The 19,983-nt window shown below is 40.6% G+C and overlaps 1 protein-coding gene and 1 long non-coding RNA gene across 2 annotated transcripts in view; one reads left to right on the forward strand and one right to left on the reverse strand.

Moving 5' to 3' along the window:
- Positions 1 to 87: 87 nt before the first annotated feature.
- On the reverse strand, positions 88 to 17,430 carry LOC114438008 (uncharacterized). Its single transcript, XR_003670954.1, has 3 exons — positions 17,421 to 17,430; positions 10,132 to 10,134; positions 88 to 170 (listed from the first exon to the last, which is right to left on the reverse strand). It is a non-coding gene; the product is annotated as an uncharacterized LOC114438008 (long non-coding RNA).
- prkcz (protein kinase C, zeta) overlaps positions 3,397 to 19,983 on the forward strand; it is a 78,307-nt gene continuing 61,720 nt past the window's right edge. Inside the window, exons 1-4 of the mRNA XM_028408991.1 lie at positions 3,397 to 3,688; positions 9,786 to 9,907; positions 10,698 to 10,787; positions 11,577 to 11,627. Coding sequence (XP_028264792.1) covers positions 3,612 to 3,688; positions 9,786 to 9,907; positions 10,698 to 10,787; positions 11,577 to 11,627 — 340 coding nt within the window. The 5' untranslated portion in view covers positions 3,397 to 3,611. The remainder of the gene's footprint in view (positions 3,689 to 9,785; positions 9,908 to 10,697; positions 10,788 to 11,576; positions 11,628 to 19,983) is intronic.

Consider the following 19,983-nt stretch of genomic DNA (forward strand, 5'->3'; position numbering starts at 1 on the left):
CCAGCTGCAGTCTGACACAGTGTCTTTGCAGTGACAGAAATATAGCAGCAGGATGATCATCTCAGAGCACAAAGTCTGAAGTCTGCTTCATTATAAAAGTTACAACCTGCTGCATTGGTCTACATGAAGGTCCTGATCAGAGGGAGTCTGGCTGCACGTGACTGTTCATACTGAAATACAGTCGGGACGATCTCGATTTTATCACAATTTTTTTAATATTGAGACTAATTTGCATGTTTCTGTGTAAATGACTTAAGGTAGCCTACTCTGTCACTTCTAAAAAATTATCAGTATTTAAAAGGCAAACAACACCACTGATAAAGTGCACTCAGTTTTCAATAAACATGAACATTTAAATACCAATTACAGAACAAAATATCAATGAGGAAAAGCCAGTTTCAAACAATACTCAAGTTTTATTTCTAATAGGTTAAAAGTAGACTCTAAGCTAATGCATTTCTGTAACGTATTATTCAACAGTCATTTAAACAGGACAGAAGTGTGCCAACACCAAATACATTATTGAAAAAGGTCAAATAAAAAAGCAGAAGTAACTCTTAAAGTTCAAAGTGATTTAGAGCAAATGATTAAACTTTAATGGGAATCATATAGGAAAAATGGAGCTGCTGCTGTCTGCTCTCTTTCCACCGTTTGCACTTATATGGAGTGTAGTGTGACGTTATCTTCTGGTTCCCTCTTGTGGTTGTTTTGGGTTTTGCTGCTGCTCTTCTTTGTGTTCCCAGGTGTCATTGGTGCTCAGGAGCTGCTTGGTGGAGCATCTCTAATGAGGCACAGCTGTGTCCAATCACTCCTCCTCCTCTGGTGGACTCTTAAGCGTCTCTCCTCCTCTGGTTCAGTTCTTCACATTACCTGACGTAGTAAGACACCAGCCTCTAAGCCTTAGTAATTCTTTTTCATAGCCTGTACTTACCTTTTTCTCCTCGTCTCAGGTCTCTAGCCATGAAGCCCAGCAGCTCCTCTCCCTGGCACCTGGACACCTTTTGTCGTTTTCTCGCCCTAGTGGTTGTTTTTTGTTCTTTTATTAATTAAAGACTGTTGAATTACCTGCACTTGGATTTCCTTCTGAATCATTACATAACAGGGAGCCTCTTCATCAAATGCCTGTGTTATCATTGTTTCGGTATAACATCATTAGCCGTTGCCTCTGTCTGCATCCGATGTACATCCGATGGCTTTGAAGACCTTTAGCTGCTGAACATCGGCAGAAGCAGCAGTTTAGGTGAACATGATTGAAGCGGAGGAGAAGGAAGTTTTATTGATACTATTGAGGAAATCACACTTCAAATATCTGTTTATATGAATATAACAAGCTGGTAATGCATAGCATGATAATATGTATACAGATGGCCCTTCTACTGCAGCACACGTCTTGTGTGCACACACAGGTTTTGAAGTATGAAGTATGTTTAGAATGATGGCTCTCTATGCTCTAAGAATGATAACATATCATATAGTGCCTGTTGTATCTACCTCTCCTGCACCAAAGTCCACACTCTTCCTCCTTCCTTTGTGACTCACAGCATGACAGTGTACAGCCATGCTCCTCTGTGTATAGTGACTTAGTTATAGTTAAACCAATCATATTGTGAGATCCCTTAAGTGTGAAACATGTGAGGCAATGTTCTAATTCTGTACTCTGTCTGGTTCTGGTACATGCAGCTGATCACCAGCAGATATTTATACTCATTTATACTACACATCCCAACCTCTAGATACTTTGTAATAACCTGTGAACCACAGATGCATAAACTCTCAATATATCTGAGCCTAAAATATGTCTATAGTAACATGAATCCAAACCATGTGTAAGAGTTTGTTTTATTTAAAATAAGCAAAGGTGAAAAGTAAAGGTCAGAGATCAGGTTATGGAGCTCATGTCTGTCCTGATGCTACACAATACAACAAATTAAAAGCTGTGATCAGCCTTACAGGGAATAGAGATGCTGTTTGGCCTTACAGGATGATCATAGTCAAGTGCAATGGAAGAGAGTGTAGAATGGCAGACATGAGCACAGTGAGAGGAAGAAATACATTTATTTATTTTTCATTTTAAATAAATACATTTCTAATAATTATGCAGGATGAGTGAAACTTGAGATGGTATACATGATGGGAATTAATTTTATTTGTATATGCATTTGTTAGAATTCTATGAACTGTGTCAAGCTGCTAAAGACAGCCAGTATGGTGTTTTGTACCACAGCCATGTCTTTTGTAACATCCATCCATCCATCCATCACCAACCCAACCCAACCCAAGGCCTTATGGCACTTTTAAACGGGCAAAGCAAACAACTGCTTAGGGGCCCCTGAGGGCCAACAAATGTCTGTCTGCAACGATACTAGGAGACCTCTCTACAGCACTGGTTGAATTATTGCAGACACCTTGAATGAGGTCTATCAATACTATGCAAACATTTATTCCATCTATATGTATATTCAGCAGCTGAAACTAAATGTTTTGATGGCAGCTCTGCTACGAGGCTACACTGTGTCTCTATGGCAACAAGCCATGGGCATTTCAGATAAAAGCTGGTTAAAATCAGGTAGGCTAATAGCAACATTCATTTCCTAGAAAGCACTACTAAGGTTTAAGGCTATGTCATGCATACCACTTTTAAACAAAAGTATTAGTATGAACAGTTCAGTAGTCACTAAATATTGATAAAGACATAGCCCTACACTATTGTACACTCCACATGTGTTGCAGACACAACTAAAAGCAGTGCCTGCTTGAATAGTGTTGCTGTTTGTCAGTTAACCAGCAGATGGCGCCTGACACCTTCATACTGTACATAGCACACAATGTAGTTGACACATGTTTTTTGTAAAAGTTTACTTTTTGTGGTGAAGCGCATATTTCCTCTCAAACTAAATATGTTATAATAAATTAAAAAAAAACATGTATTTAAAAAAGAATCAGACAATTAGAGAATTCATTTGATAAATGTTTGGAGACGCCCTGGATTTCTGCGAAATGAAAAGAGAATAGAATAGCGATAACAGGAGAGATACATTGAGAATAAATAAAACATTCATTCACATTTAACAGTCAGGCGACCCGCGAGAGTACGAAATAAAAGAATAATAGTAAAAAAAGTAACACTGATGCTCTTCCACACACTCTGTGTGCATGTTTACATTCATATTTGTACTTCTTGCTGCGGCGGACCAACGGGACAGGTGAATTTGTTTGGGAGCCGTAAGAAAACTGTCAAGTTCAGTCATACTTTGCTCCTGCGCGTTCCGGATCTAGGAGGATGTAGTTTCACAATAAAAGCAGCACCGTCATTCCTAAATACATGAGCGCATACTCATCAAAGATGATGCTTTATTTTGTAACTGAAACCGGAAGCGGTAACGAGATTGACTCTACTTTGACAACGCCTTCGCCTAAGAAGCCTTCTAATGTTGGACAAGCGAAAGAAACTTCTGAGAAGCTCCACAAGTTTCCTTTTCAGAGTAACGGGCGAAGCGTTCCTCTTTCTGGGATATGTAAACTTTCCCCTACGTCGGGGAACAGGTGGTACGGCTGGTTCTGTCCTGTCCAGGTAACAGCGGGCCAGTTGGGGAGGTTACCCGAACTGTACGATGCCTATGCTGGCGTCAAACGGATCCATAATGGACTTGGATAAGGAGTTGGTGAAAATTAAAGCACATTACTGTGGGTAAGTGACTCTCTGCGTGTATTAGCTTGGTGTTAGCCGCTTGGTAACCAGCAGCAGCAGCAGGAGGAGGAACACCTGTGGAAGGACACCTTGCTATAGGTGTGCAGCGTTCGCCTTCTGGTGTCAAGCTAGGTCCGTCATGACGCTGCCGTGCACCTGCAGACCCGCACAGGTGTGATGTTGTTATGACGTTAAACGCTCTAGAATGTTCCCAGAGCCCCTCCTCGTCCATAAGATCATACATTCAGCTATTTATATCAAGATTTTGTGTATAATTTGAAAACACTGTTTTGCTTTTCATATCTAAAACATATTAGATTTTTTAATGTCAGGACAATAACATTAGAAACACTGCATGTGGCCCCTGTTGGAAGCTTGTCTCTGTGCCTCCATGCTATAAATGTTAAGTAAGCTGGAGGTCAGGTGACAGTGGAGGAAAGTCCATGACACTTAGCGCCCCAGGTCTTCAGTGCTCTGAGGTGTGTCTGGGCTGCAGTATGAATCCTTCTCCACCAAACCAACCAACAAACACTGCAGGACACTGTGAAGCTGAGTTAGTGCAGGTGTCCAGCTCTGGAATTGTAGGTTTGTCAAATGCAGATGTCGGTATTTGGAAAGATGGATGGCAGATCAATCTTTGATGTACAACTATTTAATTAATAGCCAGATTAAACATACTCTCTGTTTGCTTTAGGAGATCTGCAGCGTGCCTGCAGTGCACTCAAAATATGTCAGCAAAATAAAATGCTACAGAGAGATTCAAATAAAGGACACAAGGAGAATACACACTTTGTATCACTTGTATATTTATTTGTGTAGTAAAACTGGGAGGAAGGTGTGTATTTCAGTTGCTAGCAAACCGACCTGCTGCCTTAACTCAAGGTTGGTGGAGTTGTGCTCATGAGCTTATATACGCTGGTAGTATTTGTGAAGAATTTGACATTTAAATATGGAGATATGCAAAAAAAGAGTGTTATTCTGCTGTGATGCCTTAACAAATAATCTAAATCCCAAGAAATTAAAAAGTGTCATAACTTGCAAATTTTCCCAGGGTATGTTAAATCATCTGTTACCACCTGTAAGGACACAGAAGCCATCTCAGGTTTGTTTACATGTCTTTGGTAGATGTTGTGTTTGTACGTTGAATCTGTGAGGAGTCTTGTTTGAAAGCAAATTGGTCAGTCAGATTATTAGTCCAGTCATTTCCTGTAAAGTGACTAATCAGCTGATGATCTCATAAAGAATTAGTTTAAATTGCCGTGTGACTAGGTCCATGAATGAATGGTGATGTGTAATACCTTCCATGCTGGATTACCTGTAACAGGGTCCAGATTTTACTGAGCCTCGTGCACATTGGCCTCTCGGTATTAAGAGTTTAGAAAAATAGGCTGGAGAAATTGAAGCTAAAGAGCAAAAAGCAACTTTGTTCAACGGTTTATTAATCCAGTTAGCATGCTTAAAATACCACTACAGGGGATCCAATGACACTCCTGAGGTGCCTACTGCTCCTCTATGCTTGTGTTAGTGGCTTGGACACATGGTGACTAGTGGACATGCAACATTAACAGAATATACTATGTGAGCAGAAGTAAATAAGCAAACAGCTGGTTTGTTTGTAAATGGAAATCTTAATGCTGCAGTTTAGTAGATCTTCACCTGATGATTGCATTATTAATTGCTTGTCTATGATTGATCAATCAATGTAATCAATGTAATTTTTCCAGTGGAAAATGTCCTAAATTGTTTTCCAGATTTTATTGTTGCTGGGTTACTTTGAACATCACTAGTGCTGCTTCTCAAGTGTTGGTATGAACTGGGTCAGAAATTGCCTCTAAAGTCTCAGCTTAATAACCTCAAATGTATTTTTAGAGGGGAGTGTGTGAAGGGGCTGATGATGATGTGGCCCCATTAATCTCAGGTTAATTCTGCCAGTTGCTTTATAATCTAGACACACAGACCTCCTGAAGGGTTTGGTATACTGACTATGTTTACTATTCATGTCAGTGTTCAGCCTGCTCTGATCACAGGCTTACCGTGGCTTACTTCAAGATTACATTTCACTGTATGGTTACATCAAGTAGCCCTCAGGGCTGAGAAATGAAGCCCATGCAGAAGTGTTAAAAATTGCAGTTTACCCTGCAGCCCATAGGGCTAACTTCAAAAGTGAGTCAATCCTCATAGACTTCCATGTTAAAGCAACTTTACAGCAGCATGTTTACAGCCTTTTGAGGATAAAAATGTCCAGATTCTAGACAGAAAGGGCAGATGGTATGAAAGAGGAGTCAAAGAATCTATCTATGTGGAATTAGAAAACCCTCTCTAAACAGAGGAGGCTGTTTACAACTCTGTCCCTTCATCTTTCTAGCAGGTTTCACCCCATTCAAACCCTAACAATGGGCCGTTAACTAGTCCTGCACAGGGCCCTGGAACCGTTTCTGGTCGTTACCTGACCAATAACCAACAAGAAGGATTTTAGGCCCCGTCCACACGGAGAGGAACATGGGCGTATCCGCAAAGGTTTTGTATCATTTAGGCATTTCGTCCACACTGATCCGGCGGTTTAGGAGTGTGAAAACACTAACTTTTGAAAACGGGTGCCAGAGTAGTTAAGTTTGAACTGAAGAAGCCACTCGGGAGAGTGTTGTTGCCTTGATTTAAACTATTGGACATATATTAGGACTATAAATTAAGCATAATTATGGGTGTGACCGCTCAGAGTGACACACATGTGATGACTCGCAGAGCAAGCTCTCAAGCTCTTTGCCTGTATTTGGAGTTTAGGTGGACTGTGACTGCCAACATGGCCAACATGGCCAAAATGATTAGTTATAGTCCTTTCATTCTGTCTGCATGTTCTGCATATAGGTCGACCATCTTTGATCAACTATCTTCTCTTAAGCTCCAGAGTCACCCTCCTCCTGCATATTTTCAAAGCAAACAATATATATCTATCATGCAAATATTTCAAGTACAGAAATTAAACACAGAAAGAAAACACTGTACAAGTGTTCATCAGTTGAATTAGCAAATCACAGTAAACACAAACCTCAACATGACAATATGAAATAGTGATAAGTTATTTTATATCCAGTATGTCACAAGATGAATAACAGCAAAGAACGTACAACAATCATCCATTTTAATATTGCATATGTCCTCATAAAGCCTTTAAAAGGCTGCTTACCCTCACATTCTATGGGGAACAGCTTTGTTTGCTTCATGCATAAAGATGTAGCACTTGGCAAGCTAGCAGCAGCTAAATGTGTTTTTTAATAAGAACTACGAGGAGAACACCAAAACTAGTTTTAACATGCCCACACTGGCTTCCCAATAGATTTAAATATTGTTGATCGAATAGAAACATAAATGAAAATAAAGGTGTGAATTGTTGGGCTTTTCCTAATATAATGTAAGAAATTGATTTTTTTCTTAAAACAGATGGTGCTTATTACCAAGAAATAAAATTAGAAAGACCAAAGATTAGCAAACCAAACCCTTTGTTTGCTGAGCACCATGAGTATATGCAAATAGTACAAGGGTCAGCCATGCCTTAAGTTACTGATATTTTTCCATGCATGTTTACCTTCAACAGATTAGCTTTCAAGATACCAGAGAAACAATGATAGGCTACTTATTGATTTTTGGAATCAAATCACTGCAACATGAACGAATCAAATACCAGTCCTTCTAAACATACTCTGCAATTTAAATGTGCTGCATACATTTGTATAAGTGGTTTCATCAGGATATTTCTGATTATGTATTTCAACCTTCTGCTACTGTGTAAAGCTGTTTAAAGTTGAGGAGTTAGGTAGCTTTGCACTAACTCCCTCCGTTGTAGAGACTGTTTCAAATGAGGACTCACACAAAATCTGGAATGAGCTTAATGTTTTAACATAAAATAATACAAAAATCTCCATCAGAAACAGCTTTCTGCATCAGCTGGCTCATGCCACTTTGTTTATATGTGCTAGGCGTTGTATATCTTTCTGTTTAACATGCATCTGTGCTGAAGAGCAAACAAGATATGCAGCACATAAAATAATAATAATAGCTTTTACTGTCTGCATGGGCGGCACATAACAATAACATTAACAACATCTGCTTTGGTGCATTAATAAGCAGATAGAATTTGTTGTGATGCTTGGTCAGTGGAGTGTCCAGGATGTGATCCAGGAAAACATAAAATGCACAGTGTAAAATGTTCAGAATGGCATCGCAGGAAACAAACTATATGGTTTTTGTGCAAATTTAACATACCATATTTCAGATAGATCTGCCATTGTTCTACCGATAGTGACATCTGCCCAGTGATATTCTTACTGTCTGTTTGTGATAGGTTTTGCTCTAAGCTTTTTTAAAAAAATGTTGGTCTGGAGCCTTCTATTGATTTATTGTCAAGAGTTCCAGCTCTCTGAAAAAATGTGAGTATTGAATATTATCAGCCATGCTTTCATATGCATCATATTTATCATACCACAGTTAACTAAATGTGAGCAGATTTGTTTATAATGTAATTACAAGGTCAATATGACTTCTACAGTACTGGCGCTGACCATGGATGAGTGTATGTTAGAGAGACATCATTCCACTTGCACTTGTGTGGGTGTTGACTGTGTTGAGCAATGCCTGCTGGGAAGAAAGCTGCTCCACCTTGTCAGAGTCCAGCTAACAGTGGCCATAAAAACTTGGACACACACACCCAGAAACCTGTCAGACACATTCAGATGGGACCTCTCACTGCAGCTCCTTCTTGTACAGCTTTACAGTACAACACACACACACACACACACACACACAGCTGGCTTTGTGTTTGGCCCTGTCTCCATTCAAAGCTGGATTCTGGGCAGCTGCACAGTTGAATGTGAATACATTCTGCCCAACATTCCACATTCAGCCTGCACCAGAGCAGTGAGGGTAATGTAATGAGGGTAACTCAACATACATACCTATACTTTTACGTTATAGTCGTCAGCTGATAAGGGCATTTGAAGGCAAGTTCTGATGCATAATTAACTTCTTTCTGTTTTAGGTTGACATTCAACAACAATAAATAGTAAATCAATCATTTACTGGCTCTAATTCATTATTCAAATTATCATAGTGCATCATCTTGGGCTTCTTTCTAATGTTTTCCAGTAATTTTCAACTTCCTAAAATGTGGTGGTTTGTATCTCAACATCTGTGCCCATTTTCTGCATGACATGATTTGACAGCCAGTGCTGATTAGTAGTAACTTTTTGGGGGCCAGTTCAGGATCATGTTATAATCATCACTTACAAAAGAATACATGACAGGTCAGTCACAGACTAACACAACCAAGGGACATGACAACACTTGCTGTCATCATACCTGAAACACACCACAGCTGTCAGTACTGACTCACAGGATTGACTGGATTGAAGCATCAGCTGGCACATAAAGTCCGGAGTTGTGTCCCAATAATTTCCCAGCTGCTTTAGAAGTAAAATTCAAATGTGCATTTCCAAAAAACTGTCTGAAAGTTGACTTTACTCTGGACCATGCAGTGCTCATGATCTCCAAAAAGAATCATATAGTCTGACATGGACTTTATATGTCCTGGCAGTCTTTCATAGTGTTGGATCCTTCTATCTTTGCTTCTGAGAGACTACCTAGGATGCTCTTCAAACTGCATGTTCAATCATGTTACTGACCTGTTGTGTTCTATGTTTTTTTTGCTTGCATCATATTTGTCAAATCTTTAAAACATATTTATTCTCAGATTCAAATTCACTGAAGTGCCGAATTATTTTGTTAATAAATGAAACACCTGCACCATCTATTCTACATGTGCCAGGTTAACGTCAGTGAAAGCTGGTGAACAGCTGAGACGGACCTGAGCCAACACTAAATGTTCCACAACAGACAGCTGCAGCCAGTGGGTCATTAACTCTGCTACAAACACAGCCAACATTTTCTTCCATCCCAGTACTCCATAACTACCTTCAAAGATAACAGCTGTACAGACTGAGTGTGTTTTCTGTCACCTACAACAGAGGCTCCTTGGAACCCAAAAGTGACAAAGTGACTCAGTCTTGATATTTTCTTCGTGCATGTCTTTCTTGTGTGCATTCAGGGACATGTTGATCACAGACTTGGCTGCCACGGTAACCTTTGTGGAGCTGTGTGAAGAGGTGAAAACACTGTGCAGCGTTGCCAAGCAGCAGCCTATCACACTGAAGTGGATCGATGATGAAGGTGAGTGTGACTCATGGTCAAATACTGTACATATGCCATGTGTGAGATGCCTGCGTGTTCACTCTTCTCCTTATTGTCATAGAAAACACAGGGAAGTGTGTTTTTAACGAGGCTTGGCTTGATAACAGTGATTTTCACAGCTGGTTGCAAGCGGTTCCCAGCAAGCTCACTGTAACCTTTGCAGTGTGAAAGCGCTTGAGTCTCACTCCAAGGCGGACAAACACCAGCTTGCTGTAAAAAGCCTTCAGCAGGCTCAAGCTATCACCCAGTTTTGTAAATCAGCCCCGCCGCCCTCACCTTTGTCAGCGGTCACCCGGTCCCTCTGCACTCCAGCGCAGTGTCGCTACCACTTCGACTAACGACCTTCGAGCTACATTTGGTTCCAAAAATGGATTAAAGCATCTGTCATACAACAGTTGTACTGATATTTGCAGCATCTTGTTTCAGGTAATGCGTTGCGTTGGTCTAAAATTTGCTTCACAATGGTCTTGAAAGGTTTTAAAAAGGTCTTAAATTTAACTTAATAAAACCTGCAAGAACCCTGACTACATTTATTCTCTAATACCGATACCAGATGACACAGTTTCAGGTACAAGCATTCAGGTGCACTGTCGAGCTGTAGGGTACACTGATTTTGGCTGTGTTTAGACAGCTAAGCAGAATTGCTGCATTTAAACCACGCAGCATGAATTGGTGGGGTCCTAGGCGGATGTCATCCAATGTCATTTTTGCTTGTAATAATACATTTGGTTGTGTGTGCATGTGTGTGTGTGTGCATGTGTGTGTGCAGGGGACCCTTGTACCATCTCTTCTCAAATGGAACTGGAGGAGGCCTTTCGGATTTACAGTCGAGCCAGAAAGTCTGGACTGCTGCTGCATGGTTGGTTTGCCTCTACTTTTAATTAAAGGGGGCATATTATGCACATATTAAAGATCTAAACTTTGTTGTGTAGCATAAGTTCACAAACATTTCTATGTGGGTTAATGTTTAAGAGCATTGACTGTAGTTTAAAAGATGATTAAATGATGAATTATCCTTCTAAAATAAACACTGCTGTAAAGCAGTTTTTTACACATTTCCCTTCAGTCGGGCTATACATGTGTCATCACAGGTTAGTTGGGGTGGAAGCCATAATGCTAGCATTTGTAGTGACTGCTGTGTGAATTGGCATAATGTAAAGCAAATAGTTTTTAAATGATTTTAAGGCACACTCTTGACTCGCCGTACCAACAAGCCTGTGTACAGGTTATCCGACTCAAATTTAGCAGCGGTGCACTGGTAAGGAATCAGGTCAATGATACACTCTTCTCTTGGTCAGGATTATTGGAAGCCCATCAGCTTGCTCTTTGGGAATGTGACCTCAGCCATCTAGATAAAAAAACAGCAGTTTAGAGTGCAGTCTATCCCAGGTTGTTGTTTCATTTCCCTTTTAAGGCCCTCATTCAGTGACCCGTGTGACAAGCTTCTAAATGACAATTTCATGCCTGAGCCAGAATCCAAACAGTGAGCAATCTTAGCAACATGAGCCACAGAGCATTTAAGCCTTGGCTTTGGGAAAAAAAAAACTTCTGACATTATAACAGTATGTAGCAGAAAAAGGCATGATACTGTACTGTACTGTATGTCCGCTTTAAAAAACACAGTGTTCTCCTCCTCCATCGTTTGCAGTGTTCCCCAGCATCCCGGAGAAGCCTGGCATGCCCTGCCCTGGAGAGGACAGTAAGTGAATGATCTCTGCTTTTATTCTCTAAGCCGTTACGTCTTCAGTTAAGAGTGGATCTTATACTGTGCACTGTATATCTGACTCAGCAGAGTGCATTAAGAGACAACATCACAAATAATGAACCTAATTATGAATTAGGAAAAGCTCGTTTCACCAGCCTTTAAAGTTTTAGGACCACTGTTTCCACAAAGGGGCACCGATGTGTCTGTGTGTGTTTGGACTTGAATACACTTGAGTGTATGCTAATCAGCAGCATCATATTTTCTGAAGATTGTTCACAAAAATGACAAAGGCTTTAAGGTAGGCCCTATTAAAAACTCATCCTTTATGCTCGGTAAATGTTGAAGTCCTTCATCAGGGCCGCAAACATGAATATTTGGTGCAGTTTGAGTGGCATGCCTTTACACCTGTTGGACAGGCAGGTTAACTACATTGACATGTCCATGTAAGCTATTTGTGAAAATGCCCAAAGATTGTTAAACTTTAGTATCAGCTCATTTTTGGGAGTGTTATCAGGAGTGACTGCTGCTGTGTCTCTCTCTCCCTTTTCTCTGGCTCACGTACTCTCATGTTGTTTGCCACACTCCCTCGCTGTCTGTTTGCTGTGACAGCAGGTTTCAGCAGCTTGTGGATTGCACTCCTGAGTGTGCATCTGTGCATGTGTTTGACGGGGAGGGGAGCCCTGTGTTTTTTCCTGAGGCAGACCAGTAGTTTACTGTTTGAAGAGCAGAGTGTGACTCATTCATTCACATGAGGTTAGTGTGATCTTGCTGTGTGTTGTGGATGATATTTCAGTTATGTGTGTAACCGAAATAAGTGCCGCTTTCTCTTGTGTTGACTCCCATTTCAATCTTATCTGCCTGCTTTTCCTCGGAAAAGGGGGGGGGCAGAGATGTTCTTCTCATGTAGGAGGAGGAGGAGCAGGGGGAGGGAGACATTGTTATTCATTCATTTTTAGAATCTCTGGTTTGTTCAGGGCTAAGCTCTGATACATACTGACAAAATACGCAATAGCTAATCATTCGTGAGAATACTGGAAATTAAAGGGCCAGTTCACATGAAATAAAACCAAAAACTGTTCTCTAACTAATGTATTGAATCTAATTGAATACTGTCATGTAGAACAATACTGAAGACAAGGCTATAAAATAAATAATCTAAGGAAGATGTAGAGACATATATAAGGCAATATAGTTTATTATTTCAAAAAACTGAAAAGCAACATAATGTACAGAGTATAGTACTATTGTTTTGCTGATGTTAATGGATTCTTTCAACTGAAATTGGCTCAGATACATAGTCTGAAGGCTGATTTAGAGGTTTATCCATCCTGACAAGCACGCATGTGGGTCATTCCATGTCAGTTCACCCTAAATTCAGAGCTTTTTGTCTTTTCGTGTCGTTTCTCTTGAGACGGTGCTGCCTGATTTGCACTAGTCAAAAGTACTTGTGATATGGATGCACAACTCCATGCGACACTGGTAATATGATACCAAAAGTGTGAATTGTTGGAGCTCACAGTATGTATGTGTTGACAGCAACAATAACACTGACAGAGCACTGAGAACAGAAAAACTAAATACTGTTAGGATTCCAGTCACCAGGATACAAGAAATACAGTCCTACCTGTTGAAGAATGCTGAACCAATTATTAATGTTTCTAAACATGAAATGTAATATCCAGAGAGAAATTGATATTTTAAATTCAATTAGCAGTGAATATTAACCTTTAGTATCTTAGCATCTAAGCCTGGGTATTACGTTTACATATCTGCCCCTCAGAGGTAGAACTAATAAATACCCAAGACTATTGCAGGCAATACAGTCATTTAACCATGGATACAGGCTGTACCCTCTCCTAGTACAGCCAGATTTCAGTCATCATAGTGGGGTTTAGTCTAATGTGAATGGCTAAAGTTATCTGTCTTTGTTCTGTGATGCAGTCCAAATCAAATCTTGTAACACATAGTTTAAACTCCGGCATAGATGGTTCAGTCTGCTTGCTGATGAGTTCTTATAGTTTAATTTTAAATTTAGGTTTTCATACAAAAATGTGTTCATTAAACTGAGAAAGTCGCCGAAGGCTTGATCAAAGGTACATCTGACAACAATGGACAAGGCTCCCCTTGAAAGCAGCTTGCCTCTGGCTTTTTTCCTCTTTCCCTGGCTGGTGTGATTTAATGTGTGTGTGTGTGCACGGGTGCACAGACCACCCTCTGTGTGGAGTGAGAATGATGGAGGGTGGGAGGAGGTGGAAGTGTTGAAATCCTGGATGATGCATTCACTGCCTGCCTTGCACCGGTTTCTTTGACATAACATCCCACCATCACAACAAAACCCCGCCCACCCCACAACCCCACCCTCCTCCTCCTCCTCCTCCTCCTCTCACTGCTGCTGCCACCACTTTTTCCCAGCATCCCCCTCTCTCTTTCCCTCAGCTGTGTGGCACTGCTGTCTCTCAAGGGAGGAGCCTACAGCACTGCTGCATCACACAAGGCACTGAGGCGGGCGAGGGACACAGTGCGAAAATGAGAGACAGGGAGAGGGGGGGGACACATTGTACCGTGGAGATATCAGCTCTTAAAATACAAGACAGGCACCCCCCTTTTTTCTTTGTTGTTCTATTTTTGGCTTTGCCTACCACACCAAAAAAGAAGCAGAGATACGACTTCATTGAGGACAACAAGTTCTGGAAGCAGAAAGGAGAAACAAGACTCAAAGCAAAGCGACTCTATCAGCTGTGAGGAGAGAGAGGGGAAGAAGGGGCAAGTGAACGAGCAAGGGAGGAAATAATTAAATAAATCCCAGGGAGGAGAGAGAAAGAGGGAGGGATCTTCATAGAGGGAGAGGAGGGCATGTAGCAGTGTGTATCCTCGCTGGCTCACCACACATACACACATACACATACACACACATACATGTACACACACATACACGCACACTTAGCCTGGATAATGTGCTGAAAGAGGAGGAGAGAAAAGAGGAAGGCAAACCGGTGAGCTATCTATCCCGCATCCTTACATCTATCCATCCACCCATCCATGTTTTCATCAATCTGTCTGTGTTTCCACGTCAATCCTAGAGACAATGGGTTGGAACGAGTGTGTCCTTGGCTAGATTCTTTTTGTGTTTGTGTGTGTGGATATATATGCATGTAGGAAATCTGTCTACCTCCATGATTAGCATGTGTGATTGATTCATGCCTTATCGCTTGTCGTGTCACGCATTACAGGCAGGAACTGTGTAGATGCAACCTGCTAGCTGTGCTAGCATGGCTGGTACCTGCTCCTGGCTGGCTTCCTTCTGTGTATTATGGCCCTGGAAGGCAGTCCACTGGCTGCACCTGCCAATGAGTGCGACATGCTGTTTGTGTGCATATGTGGGTGTAAAGGTTGCATGGCTATGATGATGTGTGAATTTTAGCCTAACGTTAGGCTGGTGCTAGTCCTAAATTTGAAGGTGCTGTGGTGGGTGACATATACCTGATATAATAGCATTGATGTATTGCACATGACACACTGTTCCACTGGTTGTACAAGTTTTGTCTTTACAAATAATAATTTTTAAGAGGGGAAATAGACGCTTTATTACAAAAATGACCATTTAAAACCTGCTTCCTAAAATGCGTATAGATTAGAGTGGTGTTCATTGTCACAAAGGCTGAAAGAACAAGCATTATAGGTGAAGGTCTCCTATGCCTTGCAGGAGCAAAAGAAAGATAACACTGATGATGACATCATGGTTATCATTTTTTTCCCCAGAATGGTTATGTTGTAAGATGTGGATCTGAAATTAAAGAACTGAGTTTTAGGTTGCATTATGGGAAAAATACAACAGGACAGGACAGGAGTGCTGTTAGAGTTTGAACTAGAATAGAAGCTTGTGGTCCAACATTTTTGAGCATTCTTTCTTGCATTTCCTGCACCTTTATAGAATTACTGATCTCAATTAGAGGAGCTTTAATGGGTCATTACAGATATGGTACTGTTTATTACAAACTGTAGAACTACAGGATCAGCCAAATAACAAAACTGAGCTGAAAGTCCCATTTCATTCATTAAGCCTGACATTGTCTTTTATGTTTATGGCTTTATGGTTATGTGTTTGTTTTGCCTTTTTTGCAGTCACTGCATAATGATATGGCATGTCTGCCCTAAATGTAAGGAACTATCAGCTAAGAAAGATACCAGATTAAGTTCATTTATGGCATCCACCTAACCTATACCCTTGTACTGTTTGAACAATGTGAAAATGTATATGTAATGTATATATATGTATATGGTAAGCCAGAGATGAAGAGCATGCCCGAAGTGCTATATGTAATTCTTGCAAACATTTATAGACACACACACAAAGCACTGAATTGACATGTGTTTCTGAGGAGATGACTGGGATTGGAGTAGGGAACCCCCTGAATACCTCTGATGTTTCTCACCTCAGGCATTACCATCAAATGCATTAATCTAATTAAGCTCTTTGTCTTGACTTGTTTAGTGAAAAAGGGACCAGTGTCCATCTGGACATCGTTCAGTTTTTTGTCCAAATGGCAGGTTTATCCCTCAAGGCCAGGTCTCATTGTCTGGTTGTGTAATAGCTCCAGTGCATTCTATGGATCCTGGACTTGTGGTATCACAATGGCTCAGTACATATTACTTTGAATGTGTCTTTACCTAAAGTGACAAGGCAGTTTAGCATTCAGCCTCTCTGTCCTTGGCTTCCTCCCTGCAGGCTGGGAGGTACACACTGGAGTATAACATTTTAGAGGCTATATCTGGTTTGGGGAGCATGTGGAGATGCTTTAGTGGTCGTGCTCTGTGCAATCTGAGTCATCCTGTGTATTGATCCCTAGACTGTTTCTAACTATTTATGAGCTTGTGTAGGACTGTGGCTGTGTGTGTGTGTGTCAGGTTAGAAGTTACTTTCCTGTGTGTCATTTTTGCTGACTGTTCACTGACCTAAAAATAGCATTTATGGATAATGCTTTTGAATTCCTCAGTCTGCAATGCAGTCCTTGATATGTAATCCTACACAGCAATAGATTTGCTCCCATTTCCTCTTGTTAGTGGATGTGACTGTTTATTAGTGTATATCATCCACTGCAGCTCTCCTCTGGGTTTTTGTTGCATGGCCCATTGGGACTGCATTATGGAGCCCTAGTCAGCAAGTAAGTGGTTTTAAACTGGTTAACTACAGACCCCCAGACTCAACGGACTGCTGCTTCTATTGTCAGACTGTGGACCAAACAATCTGTCGATGCTGGCACTAGTATCTACACTGTTAGCCTTACTTTTTTTTGGTTATTTTACACCCACCACATTTTTCCATAGCACACGCATGCTTCTTCAAGTGCAAAAAAATGACGGTAATTGTGCATCTACCAGAACAGGACAAAAACTAAAGGCCTTACATTTGTCACTGTTGGGCTTTTGTTACTTATTACTTAACCTTGGAGCAAAGACTTGTACAGAATGGCCTCTGTCAATGCTGGAAGGCATTCTCAGCAGTCACATAGACAAGCAAGGGAGAGGTTTTTCCACCCTGATCACATCAGATAACGCTCCAGTTATAAATGGGCTTTTAGACATAACAGTCCCCGCCACAGGGGATTAATCTTAAATCTGAAACAGTTTGTGAATTAGTGATCAGTTGGTGGTTGCTTTTTCAAGGCTTATATTGACACACATTGATCAACACAAATTGGAATGCAAATTCTTTCATGTTCAAGAAACAGACGCACAAAGGATTTCAAGGATGGTCGCTGAAACTGAAATTTTGACCTGTGTCATAACACTTTATTGCTATAATGCATCATTTGCATCCTCAGAGAATTCATTCAGCTGGCTCAATACTAGCAAACTGTGAGATTACATAAACTCATCAGCCCTGGCCCATGGCCAGAAAGAGGGAAGCTACTTTCAAAATCCAATTTCAGCGTACTCATTACTTGCTTTAAGTTGTGGCCACTGATGTAATCCTCGGGGATGCTTCAACTCAGAGATATAATCTGATTGATTCTAGCGGCCACAGGTCCATTTACGTGCATGACACCATAAAATAAGTGCACTGCATTCATTGTTTTCATTGTATTGGTTGTTTATTTATTTTTGGGTATCCATACCTTTTTTTTGTCATTTTTTTAAAACGTTTTAAATGTATTTTTTTAGTTTAGTTTGTCATCCAGCCTAGCAGATGGCCTTATTCAAAGAGTCTCCAGGTGGTCGTATGGCTACAGAAGAAAGACCAAAGAAAGATCATTCTGTTAGTGCAAAGTCAGACATTGGTCCCTTTTGTCAGCTGCAGTAAACACAGAGGACTTACTGCAGGCTTGGAGAAGTTAAACAAAAACACCAATGACTCCCGTGATAATGGTTTCTTTCTCCTTTCATAATGCCCTCACTCATTAGATCACTCTGCTGAAGGAAACAGGTGGCTTTTTGATGCTGTCCTGAGTGACAGTTACACACTCTTGTTGTTCATTTGGCCTTTTCTGTGTCGTTTTCTGGCACCCACGCAGATCCAGTGCTGCATATATGCTGCCAGAGCCATCGGTAGATGCTAGTGTTTTTTGAAAAAGAAGACAAAGGGTCATAGAGGGGGTAAACTTACTCAAAACTAAAAAATAAAGTAAAAACTCTAAACAATAACCAGTCAGCAAAATGTTACCGCTCATCACTGCCCCCAGGTTCCAAAGACATTATTTTAATATGTAAAAATGGCAACATCTTAAACCTTGAAGGTTGTTAATGTGTTTTCCACCTTGTGGAAATATTGTTGAAATTGGAAAAATTGTTATCATTGTTATCTGCTGTAAATAATGTCAATGCATTTTTAAACTTCTAAGCATTCATAGTTATAAATCACTGGCAGTTGCTTTTGCCCAGATGTATTGGCGCTGAAACAACAAAATGAACAAATAGCATCAATTGAGGTTAATGGTGTATTATAGACAATACATACTACACAACATCACATCAGAGTGACAGTGCGGCATCAGTTTACTGTTGTTTGCAGAGCATGAACTGGGACCAGTACATCAGCTGCATCTGTAACAATAGTGTTATGTAATGTACTAGTGGAAATTAATCGCTGCCCTGAAACCATGGTCAACCCTTTGAGGTTGAAAATATAGCAAGCCACAATAACACTAACAACACAGGCAAGCCTAAGCAGTTCCCATCAACAGCTGTCTTGTTTAGGGGTTTGTCACACAGATTCCTAGTGTAACAGCGCTTTTTAATGTGACTCTATTATTCAGCAGCTCCAGCTATGGGTATGATCTGTAGTACCTCAGGCAGTGCTGAGCCACAGGCCCATCATTTTCTCTGTGATATTGGGCGAGAAGGTATTCGTTTTTTTTAATGTACAATATTGATTACAGCTGTCAACATGATGAGGCATAATAATAAGTGTGACAGCTGAGAGAAATGTATAAAACACATTGCTGTTAAGAGCCTGTGTGTTTTGCACCCCAGGGAGCATTCAGTTAATGGTGAAATATTTGTTGTCCCACTGGAAATAGCTGTAGTGAGAGCAGTCTGGCCACTGTGCTGAAATTTTTTCGATTCATCATTATCTGACCCTTGTCTTGACAGTAATGACTGCACTGTATTTTAAGATTTAATGGCTGGATCGTTATGTCACACAGATGCCCACAGATGCCTTACAAACAAAATTGTTAAACAGCGTTTTGAGGACACACTGTCCAAAAAGAACGATCATGCTTTTAACCCCTGAACTTAAAATCAAGCTCCATGATTGTGTTTTTCACTTGTTTGTCAAGTGTTTGTCACTTTTGTGCTTTCAGATGCACAGACCCCTATCATAAGTATATTGTACTTATTTCAATCCAATTCAATTCTGTTTTATTTATATGGCGCATTTTACAATCAGAGGTTGCCTGTAGCAGCATAGCTATGCTAAAGGGTTAACACTATACAATGTACTATGCTACCTGTGGCTGTAGCCATATCAACAAGTGACTATAACTTCTCTACACACCATAGTTTAGACTAGTTATACACCTTTCTAAACAGAAAGGTTTTAAACCTGGTCTTAAAGGTGGAGGTTGTTTCTGCCTCCTGAACCCAAGGTGAAAACTGGTTCCATAGCTGCCTGATAGCTAAAGTCTCATCCTCCCATTCTACTTGAATTCTAGGTACTACAAGTAAACCTGCACTCTGAGTGTTCTATTAGGAACATGTGGTACCATTAGATCCTGCAGATATAATAGTGTTAGTCTATGTAGAGCCTTGTAAGTTTATGCTTGACACCACTGGGAGCCAGTGAAGAGAAGCTAAAACAGGAGAGATATAATGGGCATCATCAGCATAACAATGAAGGTTTATGCTCTGC

The sequence above is a fragment of the Parambassis ranga genome, chromosome 7, assembly GCF_900634625.1.
Source record: "Parambassis ranga chromosome 7, fParRan2.1, whole genome shotgun sequence".
NCBI classification, from domain to species: domain Eukaryota; kingdom Metazoa; phylum Chordata; class Actinopteri; family Ambassidae; genus Parambassis; species Parambassis ranga.